Source organism: Mauremys mutica, chromosome 9, assembly GCF_020497125.1.
Source record: "Mauremys mutica isolate MM-2020 ecotype Southern chromosome 9, ASM2049712v1, whole genome shotgun sequence".
In the NCBI taxonomy this organism is placed as follows: Eukaryota; Metazoa; Chordata; order Testudines; family Geoemydidae; genus Mauremys; species Mauremys mutica.
The window spans coordinates 12,882,341-12,909,877 of NC_059080.1; the positions used below are offsets into that span (position 1 = coordinate 12,882,341).

General features: G+C 42.2%; 1 protein-coding gene across 2 annotated transcripts; it reads right to left on the reverse strand.

Annotated features, from left to right (window-relative positions):
* Window positions 1-27,537, reverse strand: LOC123377615 (A-kinase anchor protein 17B-like). 2 transcript variants are annotated; one of them, XM_045030725.1, is made up of 6 exons: window positions 27,490-27,537; window positions 14,568-15,348; window positions 10,646-10,776; window positions 8,717-8,954; window positions 3,932-5,432; window positions 1-2,768 (listed from the first exon to the last, which is right to left on the reverse strand). In XM_045030725.1, the coding sequence occupies exons 2-6, from the start codon at window positions 15,333-15,335 to the stop codon at window positions 2,695-2,697; spliced, it is 2,712 nt and encodes a 903-aa protein (XP_044886660.1). In that variant the 5' UTR covers window positions 15,336-15,348; window positions 27,490-27,537; the 3' UTR covers window positions 1-2,694. The 2 variants fall into 2 exon arrangements, with proteins under 2 accessions (XP_044886660.1, XP_044886661.1); XM_045030726.1 differs by lacking the exon at window positions 27,490-27,537 and adding an exon at window positions 15,996-16,431.

The following is a 27,537-nucleotide window of genomic DNA, read 5'->3' on the forward strand; positions in this document are numbered from 1 at the left end:
TTTACATAAAATAAAAATACATTTTATTCTTTAACTTTCATAATTAAGACATTACATCTTATTCCTGAGCAACATCAATATATAAGTTTAACCAGAAAACATCAAACTTTTTTTTTAAGTTTAAAAGCAAATTCTTAAAAAATTCTGTAGTTATTTTTTACAAAAGCCATGTAAATGAATATTGACCTACGAAACACATCATGCTGAACAGTCCAAAATACGGAACTACAGGAGCTCAGGTACTGTGTGTCGGGGAAGAAAGGTAAGGAGATTAATAATAAAAAATACATGGGGGTAGGATCTAAACAATGCAATCTATAAACTACTAAGGGAAGAGTTTGCTGAAATTATGTCTAAAGTTATTTCATAGCTTAATATGATGAAGTAAAACCAGTCAGATTGGCATTTTTCATTTTAAAGTGCACATATTACATTTTATTCACTTTATTTGTGCTATCTAAATGGAAAATTTCAAATTCAGGATTGGCTTGTTTGTAAATGAATCTAGGTGATGCAAGAAGCAAGAAAAGAATCAGTACATTTATTTGCTTTTAAGTGGGATGACAGCCTGGTACAAAACCATCAGCAAATTACACTTAAAGAAATATTTAGTTCCAGTTCTAGATAAAGTCACTTCCTTACCTGTAAGTGTGTGAATTATATAATGCAATGTGCATAAGCCTATGCACATAAATAGCCATTTCAGGATCAGTGGGGAAAAAGTTTGCTTTTTGTGGCTGTAAATATTGCATCGAGGAAAAACACTTATGCCACTACAGTGGAACACAGATATTTACATGGTAAACAATTGCAATAGTTGGTCTTCATTACAACTATATAAAAAGCAAGATAGACAGGGGGCATAAGTTTTCCAAAGTATATAGACAATATTCTCAGCAAGAAGCTGTCTTCAAACAAAAAGGTGTCATACATAACAGTACTTTGAGTAGCAACCAGTTGTCATTGATTACTGGGAACCTGAAAAAGGCACTCAACCTATGAACATGTTTTTAACAATAAGAATAGACTGGGGTAAAACCTGGCTTAGAAGGCTGTAGAAGTCACCATTATTGAACGATGCGGTGGGAAACACAACATAACATGAATGAAAACTGCAAACATTTTTACTACTACTTTATTAGAGCAGAGGTTACAAACATGAATGATATGCTATGTAATGAAGGGAGCTACATCACATTTAGTATCTTGACATGTAATAAATAAAGCATACTAAAATGAAACCTGAAACAGGAAGTATGTTGGTCTAAATTCAGACCAGAATCTGTTCCATTTCCATCTACATCTTCATGAGGGACTTTGTCCAAGAGCAGCTGTGGCTATCTTCTAAATAGAGAGAACTGAACAAATGTAGATATTAGTCCAAGCTTCTAGTCTGCATTTTCACATTATGTCTCCATGCAGCAGAGATTTATAGAAGTTAGCAACATTTTGAAAATGAAGTCTTCTCTGGGAATTATCTGTAAGCTACCTTGAACTAAGTAGCTGTCTCACTGCTTGTGCCTCCAGTAAGGGGCGTCTTAGAAATCCTGCAAGCAATTTTCACTCTGTATTGAAGGTAACCTTTCATGCTGATGGTCAACATGCTGAAATCATCCCCTTTCATTGTTCATCGTTTAGAGCTTTGTCTGGAATATCCTCCCTCAACATCTCAGGAATGCTAAATCTAGTGATTTAGATCAGCCCAAGAAAATGTCAAGTTTTCTGGCTCATTCCTAGAATTTTAACTGAATGCTGAGGAACTTTCCCAGTGTAGCTGCTCGCAGAAGGTTAACATGTACTAAGGTGTATTTTCTCTAATTTAGAAACTCACTGCAAGTTTTCACTTTTTTTTTCCCCTGACAACTGAATTGCAAGGTTGCCATACCCCACCCTTTTGCCATTCCATCATATTAACAATATGACTGAGGAGGCACTCTGAATATATGGTTACTTAAAGATTTATCCCATCTATGTATAAGTGGTTTTGTGCAATCAATTCAACTATAATAATTACTAGATACCAGAATGCAAATGTTTTATGGCTCCCCTGGACTTAGCTGGGTGGCCACTCAGAGGTTTCAACCCATTAAGCTTCAAAACTCTCAGCAATTGGTTCACAATAGCTTGTGTCATGCACTTGGGTAACTTTTTGGTCTTTTTTTCATATCAGTGCCAAATCCATACAGATTCTATTTTTGTAGCTTGTACTAAGTAGATTGTTTCACTGTCCTACCACTCCAGCATGTATTACAGGAGTCTAATCAAAACAAGCCTATTTTAGACTGCCTATAATCACTAAACCAGTGGTTCCCAAACTTGTTCCGCCGCTTGTGTAGGGAAAGCCCCCTGGCGGGCCAGGCCGGTTTGTTTACCTGCTGCATCTGCAGGTTTGGCCGATCGCATCTCCCAGTGGCTGCGGTTCACTGCTCCGGGCCAATGGGAGCTGCCGGAAGCGATGCAGGCCGAGGAACTTTCCCTGCACAAGCAGCGGAACAAGTTTGGGAACCATTGCACTAAAAACTTGGCCTTACAGGTCACTTCTTAGAGCCATATAAAAGGGGTTTTTTTGTTTGTTTGTTTTTGGAGCGGGGGGCTTTTGTGAGCAGCTTCAAGACCCCATTGCCATTAGCTAGCAACTATTCAGCACTCTTTTTTGGGTTCTGCTCCACAGACAGCATCAGAGCATGGATTTGTCTAAATTAACTCAACAGGACATCCTCCAACATCTGCATCCATCTCTTTCCTCAGTGTTAATTTCCTCTCATCGCCTGTAGATAAGGAGAAAAAACGAGTTATTTGAAGGAGATTTTCCCAGAAAAAGATGCTGGAGTGATGCAGCCATGTAGCTAAAGCATAATAGACTGAATCAAGATTCAAAGGGGAAAGCCAAATAGGAGAATTATTTCACTCCTGTTGAGAGATCAGAAGGCCAAATGTATATTGACTCAGTCAGTTCAAACAGTGCTGTACACTGTTCTTTCCCAGTTAATTTTTCCACAGTAATATGTCTCTAGAAGTGTAGTTTTAGCCACTACATTATTTTACTGATCTTCAGAATTGCACATATTCTCCTTCCAAAATGTGATGAGCTGGTGCGTGTGCACTACTTGTCCCCATTAAATCTTAACAAGCATAACAGGATGGGCATATATTTGCTATTGTGCATGGATTCGAGATAGATACATTGCCATCCAGTTAGGTGGACAAGGATACTACTTTTCAGCTTTTACATCGTTCTTTGCAAATCTTGCACTGCCAAGAGAAGACCCAGCTCAACAGGTGGAAACTTGATGGCAGTGATTGGGACAGCCCCAGAAGGCAGTGGGGAGCAGATGCTGGAGGAATGCAGGATGACCCCTCCTCCAGAGGCTCTCATCCATTGGCCAGCCAGAGAAGGAGGGGAGCTGATTGGTCCCTCGCTCTCCCCTTTTATTAATTTAAACCTTAGCCCAGATCCTTGGGAGCCTCTTCTTGCTCCACTTCAGCAGCAGGATTTCTTAGGTTCCCAGGTGCAGGATAAATAAGAATGACGGTGGCTTCTGCCACCAGGAGAAGCAGCACCCAGACAAAGGTATAATCTCCAGGCCACTTCTAACCTGGCTGCGTAGGTGCATAAAGAGCAGGAGCCCTGCGCAGGGGTGTAGCTACAGCATACTCTCACAGCCACCCAAATGCAAACAGGCATCCTGCAGGGACTAGGCGTGGTGCTGTGGTCTGTCTCCCACCCCAAAGAGTGCTGCTGCACTAAACGACTGTCAAGCCCTTTAGGTGTCAGAGGAATCAGCGTCTCCTCCTTCTAAACTACTTTCAACAGTTAGGTGAGCTTGACTGCCAGAGTGATTGTGTCAGTAACCATAATTCTGCACAGAATCCTTAAACCTGTCAAACTGAGGAGTGTCATCTTGGTTCTATTTCACTTCCCCCACCTCACCTGCCCTTTGGCGAGATCTCTGAAGCGGAGAGGCATCGGCATGGATGGCATCCTTTGATGCTGCTGCCATCACATGAAGTGTTTTGAATTTCATCTTATGGCGGAACATTTTGCTACATTTTCTCTGTATCTTTTTTAAAGATTCCAACTGTCTCCAACTCTCCATTTCAGAGAAGCCATGTTCATCAGGTAAAATGGTAGGGGAGGGCTTTTTTCTCTTTTTCTTCTTTTTGTGGGTATTTATAGTTTCTTCATTGGATTTCCACTCACTTTTTCGCCCTTCGTGTCTCAATTTACTACTGCACCTCTTGTACGATTTTTTAAGCTTATGTCTACACTGCTTTGTCAAACCACCAGGGTTAGAATTTGAACAGAAGCTACATTTGCTGGATTCATTTTCTGGATAATTTTGACCTACGTTTTTGACACAGACAAGGAATTTTCTCTCCATTTCTCTTGGGAGGGACCATGCTTTATTGCCATCACTGTAAACATCTTTATATCTTTTTTCTGTTCTCTTTGCCTCACTAAAATACTCAGAATCACTACTGATCTCTTCCATTAAATTCCTGAATTTGTATGTGTATGGTGGGGCAACTTCACTTCTGTTATTGTCGTCTTTGGATTCTTTATCATGACTAGTATTAGTGCCTCCAAAAGAAGAATTATTAAATTCAGCATATGGTAAATTAGCAATATCAAGTGAGTCATTCCACTGTACTTGGAATTTTGTTGTAAACCCTCCAGCATAGGCCTTGTTTTTTGACACATTCTCTGTAGGCTCAGATTTCCGAATCATGATCTCCCATCTGTAATTATCATCCCCGCTACAATTTCCCTTGTCAGGGTTTTGTACAAAACTCACTTCCGTAAAGCGTCGCCCATATTTGTTCTTCAAGTTGATCTGAAAGCCATTCCCATTATCAGACACTATCCTCTGCCACCAAGACTTGCTAACGGTGCTTTTTGGCTCTAGGCAGACACGTGCGTAGCTTGGAGTTTGATAATAGTTTAATAAATAATGTATAAACTCGTCAGTTTCATAAATCTTTTGCTTTTTGCAGTACCCTGTACCAGACACTTTTCCAGAGTGCGCTGTCTTCAAAGGAGGACAGTCTTCTCTCTCACAGGATTCTATAACCTTGCAGTCTTGAGTAACTGTAATCTGTAAAGACCCACAGCCAGAGGAGCTGTAGGCATCCCTGCCAGTTAATTTACCAGTCCTTGCTGCAGTTGGATCATTTAAGATCGTTCTCACAAGATGACAAGGTGATGCAGGTAGATTACTTAGCACCTCTTCCTCACTAAAAGAGGTGTTACCCGTTTGGAAGAACTGATTGCTAAATTTTTTCTTATCCTTCAGTTCTTTGTGTAGAAGATAACGGGATTCTCTCTGGTCTGTCTGTGCATTTCGTAACTCCGTCTCAGGAAAGCAATCCTTTCTTATCTCTTCAGGGTACAGCAAGGGCTCCACTTTTTGGCTGGTCAACTGTGCAAAATCCTTCAAATAAAATCAGAGAAAATTACAATGTGAATGTAACAGACAAAATTTGTACAGAGAAACTATACCGAACTAAATTGTGAACTAACCTACAGGCAGTGCAAGTTTGCTCAAGTCGGGGCAGCTCTCCAGGTATAAATGAGGGCAGAATTTGACCTACTGTATCTAATTCAGGCCATGGTCATACCAGCTTCTGCAGCTCACCTGTGAAAGTTGAGGGTATTCACTGTGTCACAGGATTGGGTCCTTAATTAGCTAGAATATTTGCCCTTTCAATGAAAGTAATTGGCTATATTGAGCTAACCTTGCTGCTTTTACCTGATTTGCATCCACTACAAAAATCATTTTAGTCACCCACTTTGACTATAGCATTGCACTAACTTCGCTAATTCTGTTAAAGTGTTGCACTTTTGTAAATTGAATATCTTATCTAAGAATTATTAGACAAACTGCTTTAAATCACCCTATCTTGTAACAGCTGCAAATATGATACCGAATATTAAACTTTACAGGTGATGACACCAAAGGATTAAAAGGCCCTACATCTCTCTCCAAATCTTTTCTGTCTAGTTCCTCACCCTTTAAAAAAGGTTTAAGACACCCCCACCTTCTGCAGAATTTAAAATGTTCTGCTGCCAGTTAGTTTTGAAGAGCACTAACTCACACAGATTGGCTGGTGCGGCCTCTGGCTGGTGCTTGTTGATGGGGGTTCCTAAGTACTGTAAGAAATATTAAACATCAGAGGTTGAAAAAAATCCACTTGCCAGTGGCCAGTAGTAAGCTTTCCCTGGCAAGTGATGGTGCCTATCTTAATTACTGCAGTATTTAAGCTTTCATTTTAAAAAGTTTCTAGTCCATGTAGCTAAGAAGAGAATCCTTCAAATGCAAATCAACATAGTGAGCATGTAGACAAATACTTCCAATACTGCCTCTCCTGCTCTGATTTTCCCAAAGCATGAGCAGAGTGAGACTGACAAAAGGTGTGTTGGATATGCTGTATTCCCTGGGCAGCAGTGAAACTTACAGGATTCATATCAATTTTACTCTGCTGTTGGGGAAGCTCTGAGCAGCAGAGGCAATAACTGGAGCTATTTATGGGACAAGAGGGCCCAAAAATAGCAGAGACTGTCTCACAGGATGCTGGGGCAGGATTCTATTCGAAATAGCCCTTCTTCTTTTCAGCATGGTCATGAGAACCAGGGAACTGATTCAATTTACCAGACACCTACTGGACAGAGACTGATACAAAAGATGAAGTGTCAAGCAGGGACAGAATCCCAACACCTTTTCCCTTATGTTCACATGCAACTGAATCTATAAACTCCGGTGTTGTACCGTATGACTGGAGAATTGCTAACATCGTTCCTATTTTTAAGAAAGGAAAAAAAACGGATCTGGGTAACTACAGGCCTGTCAGTTTGACATCTGTAGTATGCAAGGTCTTGGAAAAAATTTTGAAGGAGAAAATAGTTAAGGACATTGAGGTCAATGGTAATTGGGACAAAATACAACATGGTTTTACAAAAGGTAGATTGTGCCAAACCAACCTGATCTCCTTCTTTGAGAAGGTAACAGATTTTTTAGACAAAGGAAACACAGTGGATCTAATTTACCTCGATTTCAGTAAGGCATTTGATACAGTTCCACACAGGGAATTATTAGTTAAATTGGAAAAGATGGGGATCAATATGAAAACTGAAAGATGGATAAGGAACTGGTTAAAGGGGAGACTACAATGGGTCATACTAAAAGGTGAACTGTCAGGCTGCAGGGAGGTTACTAGTGGAGTTCTTCAGGGATCGGTTTTGGGACCAATCTTATTTAATCTTTTTATTACTGACCTTGGCACAAAAAGTGAGAGTGCGCTAATAAAGTTTGCGGATGATACAAAGCTGGGAGGTATTGCCAATACAGAGAAGGACCGGGATATCATACAGGAAGATCTGGATGACCTTGTAAACTGTAGTAATAGGATGAAATTTAATAGTGAAAAGTGCAAGGTCATGCATTTAGGAATTAATAACAAGAATTTTTGTTGTAAGTTGGGGACTCATCAGTTGGAAGTAACAGAAGAGGAGAAGGACCTCGGAGTATTGGTTGATCATAGGATGACTATGAGCCGCCAATATGATATGGCCGTGAAAAAAGCTAAGGCAGTCTTGGGATGCATCAGGCAAGGTATTTCCAGTAGAGATAAGGAGGTGTAAGTACCGTTATACAAGGCACTGGTGAGACCTCATCTGGAATATTGTGTGCAGTTCTGGTCTCCCGTGTTTAAGAAGGATGAATTCAAACTGGAACAGGTACAGAGAAGGGCTACTAAGATGATCTGAGGAATATAAAACCTGTCTTATGAAAGGAGACTCAAAGAGCTTGGCTTGTTTAGCCTAACTAAAAGAAGGCTGAGGGGAGATATGACTGCTCTCTATAAATATATCAGAGGGATAAATACCAGAGAGGGAGAGGAATTATTTAAGCTCAGTACCAATGTGGACACAAGAACAAATGGATATAAACTGGCCATCAGGAAGTTTAGACTTGAAATTAGACAAAGGTTTCTAACCATCAGAGGAGTGAAGTTCTGGAACAACTTTCCAAGGGGAGCAGTGGGGGGCAAAAGACATATCTGGCTTCAAGACTAAGCTTGATAAGTTTATGGAGGGGATGGTATGATGGGATAGCCTAATTTTGGCAATTAATTGATCTTGACTATTAGCGGTAAATATGCCCAATGGCCTGTGATGGGATGTTAGATGGGGTGGGATCTGAATTACTACAGAGAATTATTTCCTGAGTGTCTGGCTAGAGAGTCTTGCCCACATGCTCAGGGTTTAGCTGATCGCCATTCTTGGGGTCGGGAAGGAATTTTCTTCCAGGGCAGATTGGCAGAGGCCCTGGGGGTTTTTCACCTTCCTCTGCAGCATGGGGCACAGGTCACTTGCTGTAGGATTCTCTGCACCTTGAAGTCTTTAAACCATTATTTGAGGACTTCAATGGCTCAGACATAAGTTAGGGGTTTGTTGCAGGAGTGGGTGGGTAAGATTCTGTGGCCCGTGTTGTGCACGTCAGACTAGACGATCATAATGGTACCTTTTGACTTTAAAGTCTATGACTCTATGAAAAAGGGATAGATTAACACTAGGGGCTTGCTATTAGGCCTTGCTAGCATTTCCCCAACTCCAAGTCATCCTTCTCATCAGCCTCTGGCCATCAGCTATCTGGTAAATTTTTCACGCTCTACTAAACATCCTTTAAAACAGAATATTTTTAAAAAATATTCTTACTTTTACTCGGCTTAACAGCACTGTAAGCAGCCTTATAGACTCCACTCTTCTCTGAGCTAGTAGATATTTCCTCTCTTCCCATTCAGGCATATTCTCTGGCCACTGCTCTTCTTCAGCTGTTACCTTCTGCTGCTTTCTTGGGCGTTTCTCATCCCGATCTATCTGCCTGTGTTCTCTCCTCTTGAGCTTAGCCTTCCTTTTTCTTTCTTGAGCAATTTTTTCATCATCACGTCTTTTTCTAGGTAATTATTAATATGGGACAATTTAGATGACACTCATTTTACATGTTAACCCCTGGAGGGTGAAAAGTAGGATTTTAGTGTGCTAACAGCAAGTGACTCAATGCTAGGAACGATTTGCTGTTACAATCAAGAAATCCTTGTACCTAGGGTAGCATGTTTTAAAGTCAATGGCATACAACCAACATACATCCAATAGATGCAAAGATTTAGGACAGTTTGAGTTTCTCTTGTACTCTTAAAACTCTTCTAATAATAGTCTATCTCTCGCTAAAGAATATACAGGTTGTTCATATTATAGTCTCTTCCAGGCCACCGCTTGAGAATGATTTGCCCCCTTCTCCTTCATTTTCAGTTAACACCAATAACTAAGGTTCACAAACTTTTGGACCTAATCCTGCATTCCTTATGCAGGCAAAACTCTCCTAGAAGTCAATGTATAAAAATTAAATATTTTAAAGAAAAATTCAAATAATACGGGTATTAAATTTGGTGACAGATTTAGAGATATTGCATCAGGGTTGCTAGATTTAGCATTTCGACTCTCGTTCCTACATCAATGGATATATTCATGGAATAATGTCCAGTGGCAGATAGGGTGGATCCTAAACACTCCCTATAGAAGTAGGAACTTAATACAGTGTGATAGTTGTTCCGATACATCTGACAACACTGCCTTCAAGATAATAGCAATGACGGGGGATCGCTTACACACTGGGACTCTCCAGTCAACACTGAGGCATGTGGAATCCTGTCACGTGTTCTATACTGTATATTAATTATACTTCAGGACACAGCTAGGCTGCATATTACTACTTTGTGGTGTTACAGCAATTATGAAATAATACTACAAACAAGATCTTAAGCCACCAGGCTTCCTAGGTTTCCTCTGGTCCCTTCCAGCCCTACATATCTAGGATTCTATGATTAAACAAATATCCAAATTGACTGTAGGCTACCCTCTCTGTTAAAACTGTTAAAATATGCTGTTTGGCTGCCCCTTCCAACTACAGCACACATTATCAGTGATCTGGTGAGGACCACTTTGAGTAATACAACTGATCTAAGATTTACCTTTAATCTTTGAGCAGTCAATACATTTCTGTAACCATATGTTCAGCCACTGGAAACATGGCCAGGAGGATGATTTGCCACCTTCCTGGGCTGATCTTGTCTCAGCTATTTACTGATCTACAGTTCCACTGCAGAAAAGACTCCTTAGGCCTTCACACAGTTTAAAACAAACTTTTAAATGGAGTTTGATAGATTACTAGAGTGACTGAAAGAAAAAGAAATCCTGGATCCGTAAGAGGAGAGGTACAGGGGAGGGAGCAACAAGGGCACATAGTGTTTTTAATTGAGAGAGTCCGGCAGATGTCTAGACAGCTCCAGACCACTGCTCCAATCACAATCCCCTTTTTCTATACACTGTGTAGGTCTACTACTCCTTTCTTAATCTAGTTCCCTTTGTGTGACATCTACATAATTGAAGATACTGTGCTTTTTTTTCTTTTGTTAAACCATAAGAATTAGAAAATATTCATCTTTCCGTTTAACATTATCTAACCCTTAACATTACCTAGGTTTGGGGGTATTGTGTTGGGTGCTCCTCTCTTGAGATTTTGTTGGGAGCAAGACATGAGAGTAAATTTAAAGAAAGTAGAACACTCATTCAAAACAAGTTTCTCACCTTGCAGCCTCCTCTTCCTCTCTCTTTTTTTCCCTTTTTCTTTCTTGCTCTAGCTCTTGCAGCTTCTGTCTTTCCAGCCTTCTCTTTTTGATAGCTCCTTTGCTGAAATGTTTGGTTGTATCAAAAGTCACCTGTTCCAGAAGAAACAAAATCAGAAGGCAGGATTGTTCATGAATTATAAAGAGACTAGCTGTCAAGTGATTAAAAAAATTAATTACGATTAATTGCGCGAATAATCACACTGTTAATAACAGAATACCATTTATTTAAATATTTTTGGATGTTTTTGCCTTTTCAAATATATTGATTTCAATTATAACACAGAATACAAAGTGTACAGTGCCCACTTTATGTTTGATTACAAGTATTTGCACTGTAAAAAAACAAAGGAAATAGTATTTTTCAATTCACCAAATACATGTACTGCAGTGCAATCTCTTTATCATGAACTTGAACTTACAAATGTAGAATTATGTAAAAAAAAAAAACTGCATTCAAAAATAAAACTGTAAAATTTTAGATCCTGCAAGTCCACTCAGTCCTACTTCTTGTTCAGTCAATCGCTCAGACAAACAAGTTTGTTTATATTTGCAGGAGATAATGCTGCCCACTTCTTGTTTACGTTATCATCTGAAAGTGAGACCAGGCACTGTTGTAGCTAGTGTCACAGGATATTTACATGCCAGATGCGCTAAAGATTCATATGTCTCTTCATGCTTCAACCACCATTCCAGGGGACATGTGTCCATGCTGATGATGGATTCTGCTCAGTGGCGCAAGTAAAATCCACGTCTTATCAGTACGGGGGGTGGGGCTAGGAGTGGGGGCGCACCACCTAAGTGGGGCACGTGACCTCCCCATGCAACCCTCCATGTGACTCCTCCCTGCCCGGGGCCCCCATGCTTTCCCCGTCCCCTCCCCACATCCATCCCGTTTCCTGGAGCAGAGGCGGGGGCATCTGTCTTCCTCCTGCTGCGCCAGAGACAGGGCTGGGGGAGGAGCGGGAGAGGGAGCGAAGCTTGGGGCCAGCAGTAGAGCCGATGTTCTGCTCCTTTCCCCACTGCTGCCCCTCCCAGCGGGGAAAGGAGCAGAACCCCCAGCCCTGCCCCCCAGCCCTCTCCTGCTGCTGGGTTTTTTTGGGTACGCTGTACTGACTATAAATAGCTTACCGGTACGGCGTACTGGAGCATACCAGCCTACTCGCACTGCTGGTTCTGCTCGATAACAATCCAAAGCAGTGCAACTGACGCATGTTCATTTCTTTTTTGGTAGTTCGGGTTCTGTAGTTTCCGCATCGGAGTGTTGGTCATTTAAGACTTCTGAAAGCATGCTCCACACCTTGTCCCTCTCAGATTTTGGAAGGCACTTTAGATTCTTAAACCTTGCATCAAGTGCTGTAGCTATCTTTAGAAATCTCACACTGGTATCTTCCTTGTGTTTTATCAAATCTGCAGTGAGAGTGTTCTTAAAATGAACATGTGCTGGCTGATCATCTGAGACTGCTATAACATGAAATATATGGCAGAATGTGGGTAACATACAATTCTCCCTCAAGGAGTTCAGTCACAAATTTAATTAACGCATTATTTTTTAAACTAGCGTCATCAACATGGAAGTACGTCCTCTGGAATGGTGACCAAAGCATGAAGCGGCATACGAATGTTTAGCAGATCTGGCACGTAAATACCTTGCAATGCCAGCTACTAAAGTGCCATGCAAATGCCTATTCTCATTTTCTGGTGATGTAAATAAGAAGAGGGCAGCATTATCTCCTGTAAATGTAAACAAACTTGCTTGTCTTAGCGACTGGCTGAACAAGAAGTAGGACTGAGTGGACTTGTAGGTTCTAAAGTTTTACATTGTTTTGTTTTTGAGTGCAGTTATGTAACAAAAAAAGTGTACATTTGTAAATTGCACTTTCACAACAAAGATTGCACTACAGTACTTGTATGAGGTGAATTGAAAAATACTATTTCTTTTATCATTTTTACAGTGCAAATATTTGGAATAAAAAATAATATACACTGATTTCAATTACAACACAGAATACAATATATATGAAAATGTAGAAAAACATCCAAAATATTTAATAAATTTCAATTGGTATTCTATTGTTTAACAGTGTGATTAAAACTGCAATTAACTGCGATTAATTTTTTTAATCACAATTAATTTTTTTGAGTTAATCACGTGAGTTAACTGCGATTAATCAACAGCCCTAAAAAAGACGACAAACTTGTCAATCTACTGGGTCACCTTATTTACACAAATAAAACACAAACAGCCTAAAAACCTTAGAAAGTCTCTAATCTATTTCTGCACAATTATATTTGAAACATGAGTGTTTCCTTCTGCCGGTTTTTAGTTGAGCAGACTGGATTATGACCTACAGAATTCACACTAATAGCTATCTCCTGTTCTCAAATGTTACTATAAGCATTACTCCAAATGACACCTTATCCTTTGCCATTAGAGGCTCATAACCTGTGACAATATGCCTTTGACAGCCTGTAGATGTTCAGATTGGGGATTGGAGGCAGGACATTTTCAGTGGAGAGTCCCTAGCTGTGGAATTCCCTCTCTCTGACAGACTGCCAGAGCCTGAGTTTACTTATTTTCAGTGCACTGCGTGAGCCACATCTTCTTGGTCAAGCATTTGCCTGACTACAGGCAATCAGTGGATTACAGTTGGCTGGTTGGTACAGCAGGGGAGGCTGTCTGCTGAGAACTGTTTAACTCAATGTGATGCTGTGGGCACATTAAAAGACAACATCCATGCAAACAGCACTTTAGCCAAGCTGGGAAACCAAGTCATTTGGAGCATGATTTCTAAACCATTGTGTAATGACTGCTACATATTCAAGAATCATAGATAATTTACATGCGTTGTGCTGAGCAAAATACTTAGAACCAGGCTTATCTCAATGACTAAATCTGACTTTTAGATGAATGCTGCTAAGCAGCTATGAGCTTTTGTAGGCATGCAGCTCTCCAATTTCCTTTCACAGCATAACACAGGGTATGCCCCAAACAAATCCGTCCTCCAACATTGTTCACTATATCCACCTTAATCAAAGCACAGTGCCACGAGAAGCAAGGATACATCCTGCTAGTACAGGTTCAAAGTGACTGCGAACATGTTTTGTAAAAAAGGCAGAAAGAAAGGCTATTGCTGACACTGCTTGGGGTTTACCAATGCAGAAAACAATGTCTTCAGAACAGCTCCTCCAGGCCTTAACTGCATCCCTCTCAGCTCCACTGCTCATCCAATTGATTCATAAACTTCATAACTTTTCACTTTTATTTTACCAGTGGAGAAAAAGGTTTCAGGAAATCAACAAGCAAATACTTTTCCCAGGTCAGTCATACTAAGGGGTTAAAATCTTCACTAAAATCTGGATTGAGAGGTCAACAATACTCAACCAAGCAGCAAATCCATACAAACCAAAATCTTTATGCAAACAAACCAGAGTGAATGCTGCTTCTGAAGAGACAGCCTTGTGGCTGGCTCATCTGTGAGCCTTAACTCAGTGAGAATAGCCCACCAAAAAAGCCACAGCTTTATTTGCTAGGGGGGGGACTATGAGGATGAATAGCTGTGAGAGCCATCCATCTATTCCCTCTCCTAAACAGCAGTGCTCCAGGTCTAAATTCCCACCTCAAGTATCCATCACTTAAATGTTTACATTGGCTAGCAAACAGTTCCCAATTTGTCTTTTTTTTTTTTTTTTTAATTAAGATTTCAAATAGCAGTAATGACCTTCATGGCAGTCTCTGCAGATAAATCTTGATTGGGCCAGGGAATTTTATACTTTTCTGCTCTACCATTTCTGATATTTGTCTACTATAGAAGTCTTTATGGTAGTGTATTTGGGTAAATATAGCATTGGCAGTATCAAAAGATATAGCCAGTGATGCTTACCTTCATGTTACATGCCAGAGCTTTTCCATCATCCCCTTTAAACATCAGCTTCATTCCCCTAAGTGACTCCATAGCTTTCACAAAAGCCGTGTACTCTTGGTACTGGACAAAAGCTTCAAATGTCTGTAGACCTCCAAAAAGGAAGTTATTTAAATTTCCTCCCACCATTTCTTCTCTATAAGGGTCAAGCATAGGGATATCTATGTTCTTGATCTTTCCAAAGCTTTCGAACACCACTCTTAAAACATCTTCACTCGGCTTTTCACTATTTGAGCCCTTTAGTGCAAACCATTTGCATGGCAAACCTTCAAAATAGATGCAATCAGGAATATCAGCGGTTTGCTCAGTAAGGTCTTCATTCGTAATCTCTCTTTTATTCAGGTAAGATGCCCACTCTTGTGGAGTTGGAAAGTCAGCATGTGCCTCGGTGGCCATCACCTTCAAGTCATCTTTAAAACCATTCAGTTTTATTACCTTTCCATGCAGTTTTTCCTTAAGTGTGAGGATCAACCTTTTAGTTTCTGCCTCTCCCTCAAATCGAATGAAATCCTTAGTGCTTTTTGAAACCCTAACAGTAGTAAATTGGTCTGGACAAATCATGTTCTTCAGCTTGTCCATCACTTCCCACTTAGAGAAAGATTGGGTAGATTCTGTGTGTTCTGGAAACACCACATTGATAGTCAGTTTTGCTACTGGTTTAAGATAAAGATGCTGAGAAGCACAGAGCTCCATAGCTTCAGAGTTATCATACACTACAGTGATTGTCATTGTGTCCAATACCCTTTAGAAAAATAATTAAAACCATGTTAGGCTAAAAGACATGGAGTAAAAAGGGTAAAAATATCCTCTAGTGCAAAATTTAAGTGACTATCTTGGGATATAATTTCATTTAACATTCATCTGAAATTATTAAGAAAAATTATACTGTAAATTTATACTAGTCTATAATTTAAATTATAATGCAAATAAATTGTTTGAATATATACACCTAGTAAGATGTTTCATCTAAAGATGCTAACTCCATATTTTCTATCATCAAACTAATATAAAAACAAGAGTCAACATTCTACTGCAACATGCCTGTCATAGCCTCAAGAGAGATCAGCAAGTCAAGGCAAAACCCCTGGAATACATTCTCCCACATCTGTGTATCAACGGCACAGGAAGGATTAAAAACAGTAACGAAAAAAAATGAAGTTAAATACATTCCTAACACCAATATTCTTTTCCAATTAAAAGAAAAATGCAGTCATTACTTGTACTAGGTTAGATAAATTACTAAATAATAATTTGCTCTATATATTATGGCCATGTATAAATTAATCAATCTAAGAGCAATCTGACAATTGCTGGATAGCCTGTTCTTAAATGGCCTTGTTTCCAATAGACAAGTTTTACCAGATTTGACTGAAATATGTTAGCAAGCACCTCAGCTAGGATTTTGCAATCTTTATTAGGGAAGTCAGGTGATCGTTCATCCATCATTCAGCGTCCCTTTCAAGCACCAGAATCAGTGAGATAAGATGAGTTCTTACACTCTGTACTAATAAATTATCCTTCACTGCTGATTCATAAATGTATAATAACTGGTTTTAACTGTTCTTGAAACCTTTGTGGAATTCCACCGAGATGCCATCAAGGCCGGGGTTCTGACATGTTTGTACAGACTAGTTTGTCTTCAGTTCTTTCCTTATCTAACTGGATCTTCTCTTCTCACAAAGGGGAAAAAAATAGGTTAATTTACTGCTGGTTAAACCAACCGCTAGATTAGCCTAAAACTTTTTTTTAAATCTATAATTTATCTTAAAAATAAAACTGGAAATGCTAATTATCTCTTTACAACTATATAAACATCCTGAAGCAGGAAGTGAGGAAAAATATTGTTTCCCTAATGACACATATCACAATGCTTATATTAACACACAAACCTTATATTGGCTAAGAAATAATACCAGTGAAATGTGTGGCTGGTTAAGGACTGAGAAGAAATGTCTAAAACCTGTACCATTAGAGGTAGCTCTCAGCTCAATACACTGTAATACAATCTATTCACACAAGGAAAATAGATCTTATATTATCTAAATGCTTGCAATTTAGCTTGTATGAATATATAAAATCACCCATGTGGATGAATCCAGAAATCAATATTAACAGCACAAAATATGTTATCCTAATTGAATTAATGAGAGTATTCTGGAGACCGGACATTTATATGCAGATGGATTTTTACAGAATATTCCTAACTTAGGAAATGTAATATTGATAGAACCTATCTATGACAAGAAAGAAATGCTGTTAGTCAAGCTCTAGATCTTAACCCAACCAAATTTGCCAGATAAACGACACAATCTTAGCCAGTTGAGAAGATTAAGCTTGAAGCAAATCAAAGCACCCTTTAACAACAAAACACTGCCTGCAGTGAAGAGACTGATGTAGAAATCATTAATACGGTGGGCTCAAGACTGGGGCCACTGTTGATAAAAAATTAACCTTGGATCTCAGAACGAGGTTAATACAAACAGGAAAGGTTGGATTGGACTTTGAGGAACGATGTTTTAAGACATGTCCATAAATGTAGCAAATGTGAAGAAATCACACATCAGTACCGAGGGACGTACTGACCGCCGCTTCCAGCAGCTCCCATTGGCCTGGGGCAGCGAACCGCGGCCAGTGAGAGCTGCGATCGGCCAGACCTGCAGACGCAGCAGGTAAACAAACTGGCCTGGCCTGCCAGGGGGCTTTCCCTACACAAGCAGCATCCCAAGTTTGGGAAATACTGCCTTACAACAAATGCCAGCACCTGATCACATATACAGGGCCATAGATCTTGCTGCAGCTGGAAAACAATTTTTTTTCCTCAGCTATTATCTTATCAGAGATACAGCTCAAACCAAGAAAAGATATACACACAGAGGGGCTCAAGAGACTGTACAGTTTAAACAATATTCAAAACACCCAAAAAAGAGCAGATCACTTCCATACAGCCATTATTCTTGGAATGCCTCTTTGCCTCCAGTCAGAGTGTGTATATTTTGAAGATGATGTGGACTTCAGTGCAAGAAACGGCCTAGTGAATCACGGTACGTCTACACTACGGGACTATTCCGAATTTGCATAAACCGGTTTTGTAAAACAGATTTTATAAAATCGAGTGCGCGCGGCCACACTAAACACATTAAATCGGTGGTGTGCGTCCATGGTCCGAGGCTAGCGTCGATTTCTGAAGCGTTGCAATGTGGGTAGCTATCCCGTAGCTATCCCATAGTTCCCGCAGCCTCCCCCGCCCCTTGGCATTTCCGGGTTGAGATCCCAGTGCCTGATGGGGCAAAAATCATTTTCGCGGGTGGTTCTGGGTACAGCCTCACCCCTCCCTCCCTCGCTGACAGCGGCAGACAACCGTTTCGCGCCTTTTTTGCTTGGTGAACCGTGCAGACGCCATAGCACAGCAAGCATGGACCCTGCTCAGCTCCATACCGCAATCGTGGATGTTTTAAACACCTCGCGCACTCTCGTGCAGTATATGCTGAACCAGGACCTTCGAACCGAGGCGAGTAAGAGGCGGATACGGCAGCGCGGCGATGACAGTGATGAGGACGTGGACACAGAATTATCTCAAACCGCGGGCCCCGGCGCTTTGGAGATCCTGATGGTAATGGGGCAGATTCTATCCACTGAACGCCGATTTTGGGCCCGGGAAACAAGCACTGACTGGTGGGACCGCATTGTGTTGCAGGTGTGGGACGATTCCCAGTGGCTGCGAAACTTTCGCATGCGTAAGGGCACTTTCATGGAACTTTGTGACTTGCTTGCCCCTGCCCTGAAACGCCATAATACCAAGATGAGAGCAGCCCTCACAGTAGAGAAGCGAGTGGCGATAGCCCTGTGAAAGCTTGCAACGCCAGACAGCTACCGGTCAGTCGGGAATCAATTTGGAGTTGGAAAATCTACTGTGGGGGCTGCTGTGATGCAAGTAGCCAAAGCAATCACTAAGCTGCTGCTACGAAAGGTTGTGACTCTGGGAAACGTGCAGGCCATAGTGGATGGCTTTGCTGCAATGGGATTCCCTAACTGTGGGGGGGCGATAGATGGAACCCATATCCCTATCTTGGCACCGCAGCACCAGGGCACCCAGTACGTAAACCGGAAGGGGTACTTTTCAATGGTGCTGCAAGCACTGGTGGATCACAAGGGACGTTTCACAAACATCCACGCGGGATGGCCAGGGAGGGTTCATGACGCTCGCGTATTCAGAAGCACTACTCTGTTTAAACGGCTGCAGCAAGGGACTTACTTCCCAGACCAGAAAATAACAGTTGGGGATGTTGAAATGCCTGTCGTTATCCTGGGGGACCCAGCCTACCCCTTGATGCCATGGCTCATGAAGCCATACACAGGCAGCCTGGACAGTGGTCAGGATCTGTTCAATTACAGGCTGAGCAAGTGCAGAATGGTGGTGGAATGTGCATTTGGCCGTTTAAAGGCGCGCTGGCGCACATTACTGACTCGCTCAGACCTCAGCCAAACCAATGTCCCCTATGTTATTGCTGCTTGCTGTATTCTCCACAATCTCTGTGAGAGTAAGGGGGAGACCTTTATGGCGGGGTGGGAGGCTGAGGCAAATCACCTGGCCGCTGATTACGTGCAGCCAGACACCAGGGAGATTAGAAGAGCACACCAGGAAGTGGTGCGCATCAGAGAAGCTTTGAAAACGAGCTTCATCAATGGCCAGGGTACAGTGTGACTGCTGTGTTTGTTGATGAACACCCAACCCCCTTGATTGACTCAGTCCCTGTAAGCAACTCCCCCTCCCCCTTCGAGTACAGCTTACTTATGCAAATAAAGTCACTCTCATTTAAAAAGCATGAATTCTTTATTGAGTCATTATAAAAAGAGGGAGAGAAGTAAGGGTGTGCTTTGGGAGGAGGAAAGGAGGGATGGAGAAGGCCATTAAAAAAAAATTCAGAGTAACGACATCCTTCTGGTTGGGCTGTCCACGGGGGTGGAGTGGGCGGGTGCACGGAGCCTCCCCCCACGCGTTCTTACACGTCTGGGTGAGGAGGCTAAGGAACATGGTGAGGGGGGAGGGTGGTTATACAGGGGCTGCAGCGGCACTCTGTGATCCTGCTGCCGTTCCTGAAGCTCCACAAGACGCCGGAGCATGTCAGTTTGATCACGCAGCAGCCCCAGAGTTGCATCCCGCCACCGGTGATCTTCCTGCCGCAACCGCTGATTTTCCTGCCGGTCTTCCTGCCGCCACCTCTCATCTCGGTTGTCCCTCCTGTCCTCACGTTCACTGGCCTCTTTCCTGTAATTTGAAACCACGTCCTTCCACTCATTCAGATGACCTCTTTCATTGCGTGTAACTTCCATAATATCCGAGAACATCTCATCTCGCGTCTTCTTTTTCCTCCGCCTTATCTGTGCTAGCCTTTGGGATGGAGGAGGGACGCTTGAAAAATTTGCAGCTGCATGAGGGAGATAAATATTTAGAAAGATACATTTTACAGAACAATGGTTATACTCTTTCACAGTGAAAAGCACTATTCACCTTACATAGCACATGTGATTTCCCTACAAGGTCGCATTTTTCATCTTAATAGTGCCTGCTTGCAGCTCTTGGGTTACAGATCTCAGACACAGGTCCAGGCATCAGGATTCAGCTTGCATGCGGCCATGGTAAGCCACTGTCTCAGTGATTTACCCCTCCCCCCCCAACGCATGGCTAATACCACGCTAGCTCCCTGCTAATCAACAACCTTCCCCCTCCCCCCCACCCACTGCTTGTCCGGTAGCTTGGGGAAGATCGCCTCTGCGGTGACCAAACAGAAAAGATCATCGGCATTTCACTCCTCCCCTCCCCCCGCTTCGCTACGTGCAGGAAAGTGTTTTTTTTAAGCTGCTGCATTCCACGAACCCAGTAGAAAAATGGCCACCCCCCTTACTTAAATTCCTGATTTCTAACCAGGTTATCCTGAACGATATCACTTTGCTGAGGATAACAGAACAAGATAAAGAGCGGATGCTTCTTGAATGCCAGCAGTCACCGGGACCATACGCCGCTATGCTTTGCCACGCAATGATACCTGATTACTTGCTACATGCATGGCATGGTAAAGTGTCCTACCATGGTGGGCGGAACAAGGATGCCTTGCCCAGAAACCTTCTGCAAAGGCTTCTGGAGTACCTACAGGAGCGCTTCATCGAGATGTCCCTGGAGGATTTCCTCTCAATCCCTGGACATGTTAACAAACTTTTCTAAGTAACTATACTGTCTGCGAATGCGTCCCAAGTCCTCAGGGCAAATCAATCATTAAAAAAGGCTTGCTTAAAAAACACTGTTTGCTATTTGCAAAGGTACACTCACCAGAGCTCCCTTCCATGGCGTCATTCTCTGGAATAGTTGCTTGTGAGGGCTGGGAGCAGGGTAATTCCGTCAGGGTGATAAAAAGCTCCTGGCTGCTGGGGGTCACGGAGTGCTGTGTGCTCTCTGCGAGGTCTTCCTCTTCTTCTTCCTCTTCATCTTCCCCGTCTGACATGGCAGAGATTACAACCCCCACCTCGGAATCCACGGTCAGGGGTGGGGTACTTGTGGCGCAGCCCCCTAAAATTGCATGCAGGTCATTATAGAAGCGGCATGTTTTTCGACCTGCCCCGGACCTTCCGTTTGCTTCTTTGGTTTTCTGGTAGGCTTGTCTGAGCTCCTTAACTTTCACTCTGCACTGCACGGAGTCCCTGCTGTGGCCTTTATCCGTCATCACCTTAGAAATTCTTTCAAATACTTTTTCATTTCGTCTTTTGGAACGCAGTTCTGTTAGCACTGAATCCTCTCCCCATATAGCGATCAGATCCATTACCTCCCAAGCGGTCCATGCTGGGGCTCTTTTTCGATTCTCAGGAGACTGCATTGTTAACTGTGCTGATGAGCTGTGCGTGGTCACCTGTGATGATGAGCTCTCCACGCTGTCGAAGCAGGAAATGAATTTCAAAAGTTCGCGGGGCTTTTCCTGTCTACCTGGCCAGTGCATCCGAGTTGAGAATGCTGTCCAGAGCGGTCAGTGGTGCACTGTGGGATAGCTCCCGGAGGCCAATACCGTCGATTGCGGCCACACTAACCCTATTCCGATATGTTAATACCGATATTAGCGCTACTCCTCTCGTCGGGCAGGAGTACAGAAACCGATTTAAAGAGCCATTAAAATCGATATAAGGTGCCTCCTAGTGTGGACGGCTGTGGCGTTAAATCGGTTTTAGGCTCCTAAAACCGATTTAAACGCCTAGTGTAGACCAGGCCTCACAGTACCAACAAGAAACAAGTCTTGTGTGCTCTCTTAGGGTACGTCCACGCTACCCGCTGGACTGGCGGGTAGCAATCTATCGGGAATCGATTTATCGCATCTCATCTAGACGCGATAAATCAATCCCCGAACGCGCTCCCCGTTGACTCCGGAACTCCACCAGGGCGAGAGGCAAAAGCGGAGTCGACGGGGGAGCCGCGGCCGACGATCCCGCGCTGTGAGGACGGGAGGTAAGTCAAACTAAGATACATCGACTTCAGCTGCGCTATTCTCGTAGCTGAAGTTAAGTACCTTTCATAGATCCCGCCCCCCAGTGTAGACCAGGCCTTAGAAAATAAGTTAGCATGAGGGCCTGATCTTGCAGGGAAAAAGATCAGTAGTCTCATAGAGCAACAGCTAGAACAGAGGCTGGAGCACTGCATTGCTGCTATTGAGGAACTGCACTAGATCAGAACTGACCAAAGCTTTGTCAGGCAAAGCTGACTGTATTGGAATTCATCTTTGAAATTAAAAATGTATATAGTTTTGGTACATTATACGGATAAGGGTGAATCCCATTCTTGTTAGAAGAGCCAAGGTATTTATTGTGAAAATCACAACTACTGCAAAAAGCAAACACCGTTGATGCTGTTCACAGCTATATTGGTCCAATGTTCTTTGAGAGAAACTACTATTTTCTGTTGTTTTGCTACATCTCGCCTTGGCACAAAATGTAAATTTTCCACAAGACACAGGTGTGGAGTGCAGCTGGCCATCTAATCTAGAACAGTCCAGAGCATAACCATGAGCCATTTTTCCACAAATTGCAACATTATGGTCAATAAAACCTTAGAAAAATAAGGCCATGTCTACACTAGAATCTTCTGACAGCATAGCAATGTCAATTAGAGGTGTTCCATGACATTTCTAGACCGGCATAAAAGTGCTTTTGTAAGTGCACCTTATTTTGTTCACTGAATTGCTATAAGCCAGGGGTGGCCAACCTGTGGCTCTTCAGAGGTTAATATGTGGCTCCTTACCTAGGCACTAATTCTGAGGCTGTAGCTATAGATGCTAACTTTCCAGTGTGGTGGGGGGTGCTCACTGCTCAACCCCCTGCCCTGCCCCAAGCCCTGCCCCCACTCCACCCCTTCCCCCACGTCTTGCATGCCCTCACTCCCCCCCCCAAGCCTCCTGCGTACATGAAACAGCTGATTGCAGAGGGTGGGGAGAGTAGGCACTGATTGGTGAGAGCTGCTGACAGACGTGAGGCGCCGGGGGTGGGGGCTGCTGACATATTACTGTGGCTCTTTAGCAATGTACATTGGTAAATTCTGGCTCCTTCTCAGGCTCAGGTTGGCCACCCCTGCTACAAGCCATACTATCAAAAGAACTTTTTTGATGGCATAAGCTGCATTTTCACTAGGAGGGTATACTGATATAGCTATACAAGCAAAACTTTTAAGTTTAGAATAGGCCTAATTGGGAGTTGAGTTCTCAGTACCTCTGTAAATCAGGTCTAATACTATTTCTTTTAGGTAGTATAGAAAAACTATATCGCTTTTGGATAATCATCCACATATACCAATGGACAACAAGCCTGGCTCTTCCATCAGGGTCCTAGCCCGCACCAATACCAACTACAAAATACTGCTGCAGGAAGGTAGTGTGGCCCAAAGGTTAGAGCACTACACTGAGCCTCCGTTGACTGGTTCTACTCCTAGTTTTGCTGCAGGGCAAGCTGCTTCATCCATGGGGGTGGGGAGAGGGGGGATGGGGATAATGATACTTACCTTTGTAAGGTGCTTTGATGAAAAGTGCTAAGCAAGACCTAGGTGGTGCAATGTTGCCCTTTCTGACACTACACAAAATAAGGTTTTTATATATCTGGCTTCCACCTCTGAGTGGTCTAATCACTGAGCTATGGGATAGTCCGATTCTTATTTGACTTAAACAGTCACTGGGACAGAGTGAAAATGAACTTGCAGTTTGGTGGTTAGGGCATCCATCTGCGAGGTGGAAGACGCAAGATCCATTTCCCTTGGCCTAGCCATGCTTTCATTATTTAACCGCAGTGGAACAGATTCAACAGGAGAACGCCCACATCAGAATATCCCATAGACCAGTGGATCAAGCATTCTTCTGAGAGGTGGGAGACTCTGTTCAAATTCTTTCTCCCCCTCTGGTAGAGAGGAGGGAATTGAACTTCAGTGTCCCACATCCCCAGGGAGTGCTCTAACCACTAGGCTCAACGTAATAAGGTAGGTAGCAGCAGCACCACCGCCACTAAAGAGGATCTGGTTCAGTAGGAGGCCTCCGAGTACACCAACTGGACCAGGCCTTGCACATGATTTAAGCATTTGGTCACTTATCTTCCCCTGGTTTGTGAATCACTGTGGGGTTTAGGCAGAAGACAGGAGTCTGGTTGCCTACAGGGAGGCAGCAGAGTGGATACGCAGAAGCAGAAACTTGGTGCCTAGGGAACTTTTACCTTGACAATTTCAGCGCTGGGTGAGTTTAGGCGCCTACAGGGTTTGGCAGGAATTTTGTGGGTCACACTGGAGCCAAAACAGGGACTTAGGTGCCTATACCTGATACTTAAACACCTAAGTATCTTCGTGGATCTTAAAGGACAAGAAGAAGAAGGCAGCCCTTGAGAGGGGGAGAAGCTGCCTCACCCACAGGCTGCCCTTGCAATAAGAAGAAGGATGCACAGCCTAGAAATATAAGTTCTTACATATTTCTCTGTAGCAGCACGAATTGTACCTAGTGAGCTTAATTCTTGCTTTGTACAGGGCTAGATGTGTTACATGTGCTGTCTCCTTGGTTTTAGTTTGATTTTATCTCTGTATTCTTAATGAGATTGTTTGAATTTCAGATTGTTGTGAGGCAAGGTCATTGTGGTGTGTCGATTCAGGAAAGAGCCTTCTGACCCCTTTTGAGAGATGATTGGGGAGAAATCAATACCTATTCTGGAGCACACCATTGAGAAAGCTGCTAAAAAGTGCAATCCTGAAGAGGAATGGGGAAAGCCAGTCGACCACAAAGAGTGGCAAAAACAGGGTCTCAAAGATTATGACTTAAACTTTCAATGTGTTTTTTTAGTATATACCTAAAATGTTCCAGGTTGTTGCTAGTGCATATAGACTCTCAGCTGATGGGGTTGTTTTTAATAGTGTGTCATGTTTTTAGATATGGTTTAGATACTATGGATATGGGTACTATAAGAAAACTACATTTAGTAAGTGGCAGTCATGGCACAAGTCAAAATAATTCCCTCCTCCAACAGCACAAGGAGTTCATCTAGGGCATTGGAGTTGCCAGGAGCATTCACTTGATGAACTGTTTTAGACAAGAGGTCTCAATGATGACAGAGTTTCAAGAAACAGGGACAGTCCATACAAGTTGCTCTAAGAAAAGTTAGATAATTGTAAACAGTGCCAGTGGCTAAAATTACTTCTGTCCACATGACTGATGAGTATTCCACTAAAGGCAATTAATGTTGGACATTATTGGATAGGGAAAAAAGGAGGGCTGTTGATTAATCGCAGTTAACTCACGCGATTAACTCAAAAATTAATTGTGATTAAAAATTAATCGTGATTAATTGCAGTTTTAATTGCACTGTTAAATGATAGAATATCAATTGAAATTAAATATTTTTTATGTTTTTCATTTTCATATACACCTCTACCCCGATATAACACGACCCGATATAACTCGAATTCGGATATAACGCGGTATAGCACTCCGGGGGGGCGGGGCTGCGCGCTCCGGCGGATCAAAGCAAGTTCAATATAACGCAGTTTCACCTATAACGGGGTAAGATTTTTTGGCTCCCGAGGACAGCGTTATATCACAGTAGAGGTGTATGTTATATTCTGTGTTGTAATTGAAATCAAATATTACTAATATTTGCAGTGCAAAAATGATAAACAAAAGAAATAGTATTTTTCAATTCACCTCGTACAAGTACTGTGGTGCAATTTGTCTTTGTCATGAAAGTGCAACTTAAAAATCTACATTTGTTGTTGTTACATAACTGCACTCAAAAAACAAAACAAATGTAAAACTTCAGAGGTTACAACTCCAATCACTAAGACAAAGTCGTCTGTTTACATTTACAGGAGATAATGACGCCCTCTTCTTACTTACAATGTCACCAGAAAGTGAGAACAGGCATTTACATGGCACTTTTGTAGCTAGCATTGCAAGGTATTTACATGCCAGATACGCTAAACATTCGTATCCACTTCATGCTTCAGCCACCATTCAGAGGACATGCTTCCATGCTGATGACACTCATTAAAAAATAATGCGTTAATTAAATTTTGTGACTGAACTCCTTGAGGGAGAATTGTATGTCCCCTGCTCTGTTTTATCCACATTCTACCATATATTTCATGTTTAGCAGTCTCAGATGATGACCCAGCACATGTTCATTTTAAGAACACTTTCACTACAGATTTGACAAAACACAAAGAAGGTACCAATGTGAGATTTCTAAAGATAGCAACAGAACTCAGCCCAAGGTTTAAGAATCTGAAGTGCCTTCCTAAATCTGAGAGAGACAAGGTGTGGAGCATGCTTTCAGAAGTTTTAAAAGAGCAGCACTCCAATGCTGAAACTACAGAACCCAAACTACCAAAAAAGAAAATCAACCTTCTGCTGGTAGCATGTAACTCAGATAATGAAAATGAAAATGAACATGCGTCAGTCTGAACTGCTTTGGATTCTTATTGAGAAGAACCCGTCATCAGCATGGACGCATGTCCCCTGGAATAGGGGTTGAAACATGAAGGGACATATGAATCTTTAGCGTATCTGGCATATAAATATCTTGTGACGCTGGCTACAACAGTGCCATGACAACACCTGTTCTCACCAGCGGCAGCTCCAGGGAGCAGCGCTCCAAGCACGTGCCTGGGGCGGCAAGCCGCAGAGAGCACCCTGCCGGTCCCTGCGAGGGCGGCAGTCAGGCAGCCTTCGGCAGCTTGCCTGTGGGAGGTCCACCGGTCCCATGGATTCAGCGGAAATTTGGCAGCCGGTACACCAAATCCACAGGACCGGGGATCTCCCACAGGTGCACCGCCGAAGGCAGACTGCCTGCCGTGGTTGGGGCATCAAAAAAGCTAGAGCCGCCCCTGGTTCTCACTTTCAGGTGACACAGTAAACAAGAAGCAGGCAGCATTATCTCCTGCAAAGGTAAACAAACTTGTTTGTCTGAGTGATTGGCTGTACAAGAAGTAGGACTGAGTAGACTTGCAGGCTCTAAAGTTTTACATTGTTTTATTTTTGAATGCAGTTTTTTTGGGTATAATTCTACATTTATAAGTTCAACTTTCATGATAAAGAGATTGCACTGCAGTATTTGTATTAGGTGAATTGAAAAATACTTTTTTTTTTTTTACAGTGCAAATACTTGTAATCAAAAATAAATATGAAGTGAGCACTGTACACTTTGTATTCTGTGTTGTAATTGAAATCAATATATTTGAAAATGTAGAACAATTTTAAAAGATTTAAATAAATGGTATTCTATTATTGTTTAACAGAGTGATTAATCGCAATTAATTTTTTTAATCACTTGACAACCCTAGAAAAAATAGATCCCATTAACTGGAACTGTCACAAGATAACAACAATACCTTGATCCAACAGGACACTTGTTCAAATCCAGCTCGGGTTAGCAGGGA

Excerpts from the sequence above, each read along its gene's own strand:
- LOC123377615 (XM_045030725.1), bottom strand. The coding sequence starts at position 15,335 with ATGACAATCACTGTAGTGTATGATAACTCTGAAGCTATGGAGCTCTGT. Across the intron at positions 5,433-8,716 it reads TGCTGTTAAGCCGAGTAAAA|GATTTTGCACAGTTGACCAG; the intron begins GTAAGAATATTT and ends TTTTATTTGAAG. Across the intron at positions 2,769-3,931 it reads GAGATCTCGCCAAAGGGCAG|GCGATGAGAGGAAATTAACA; the intron begins GTGAGGTGGGGG and ends CCTTATCTACAG.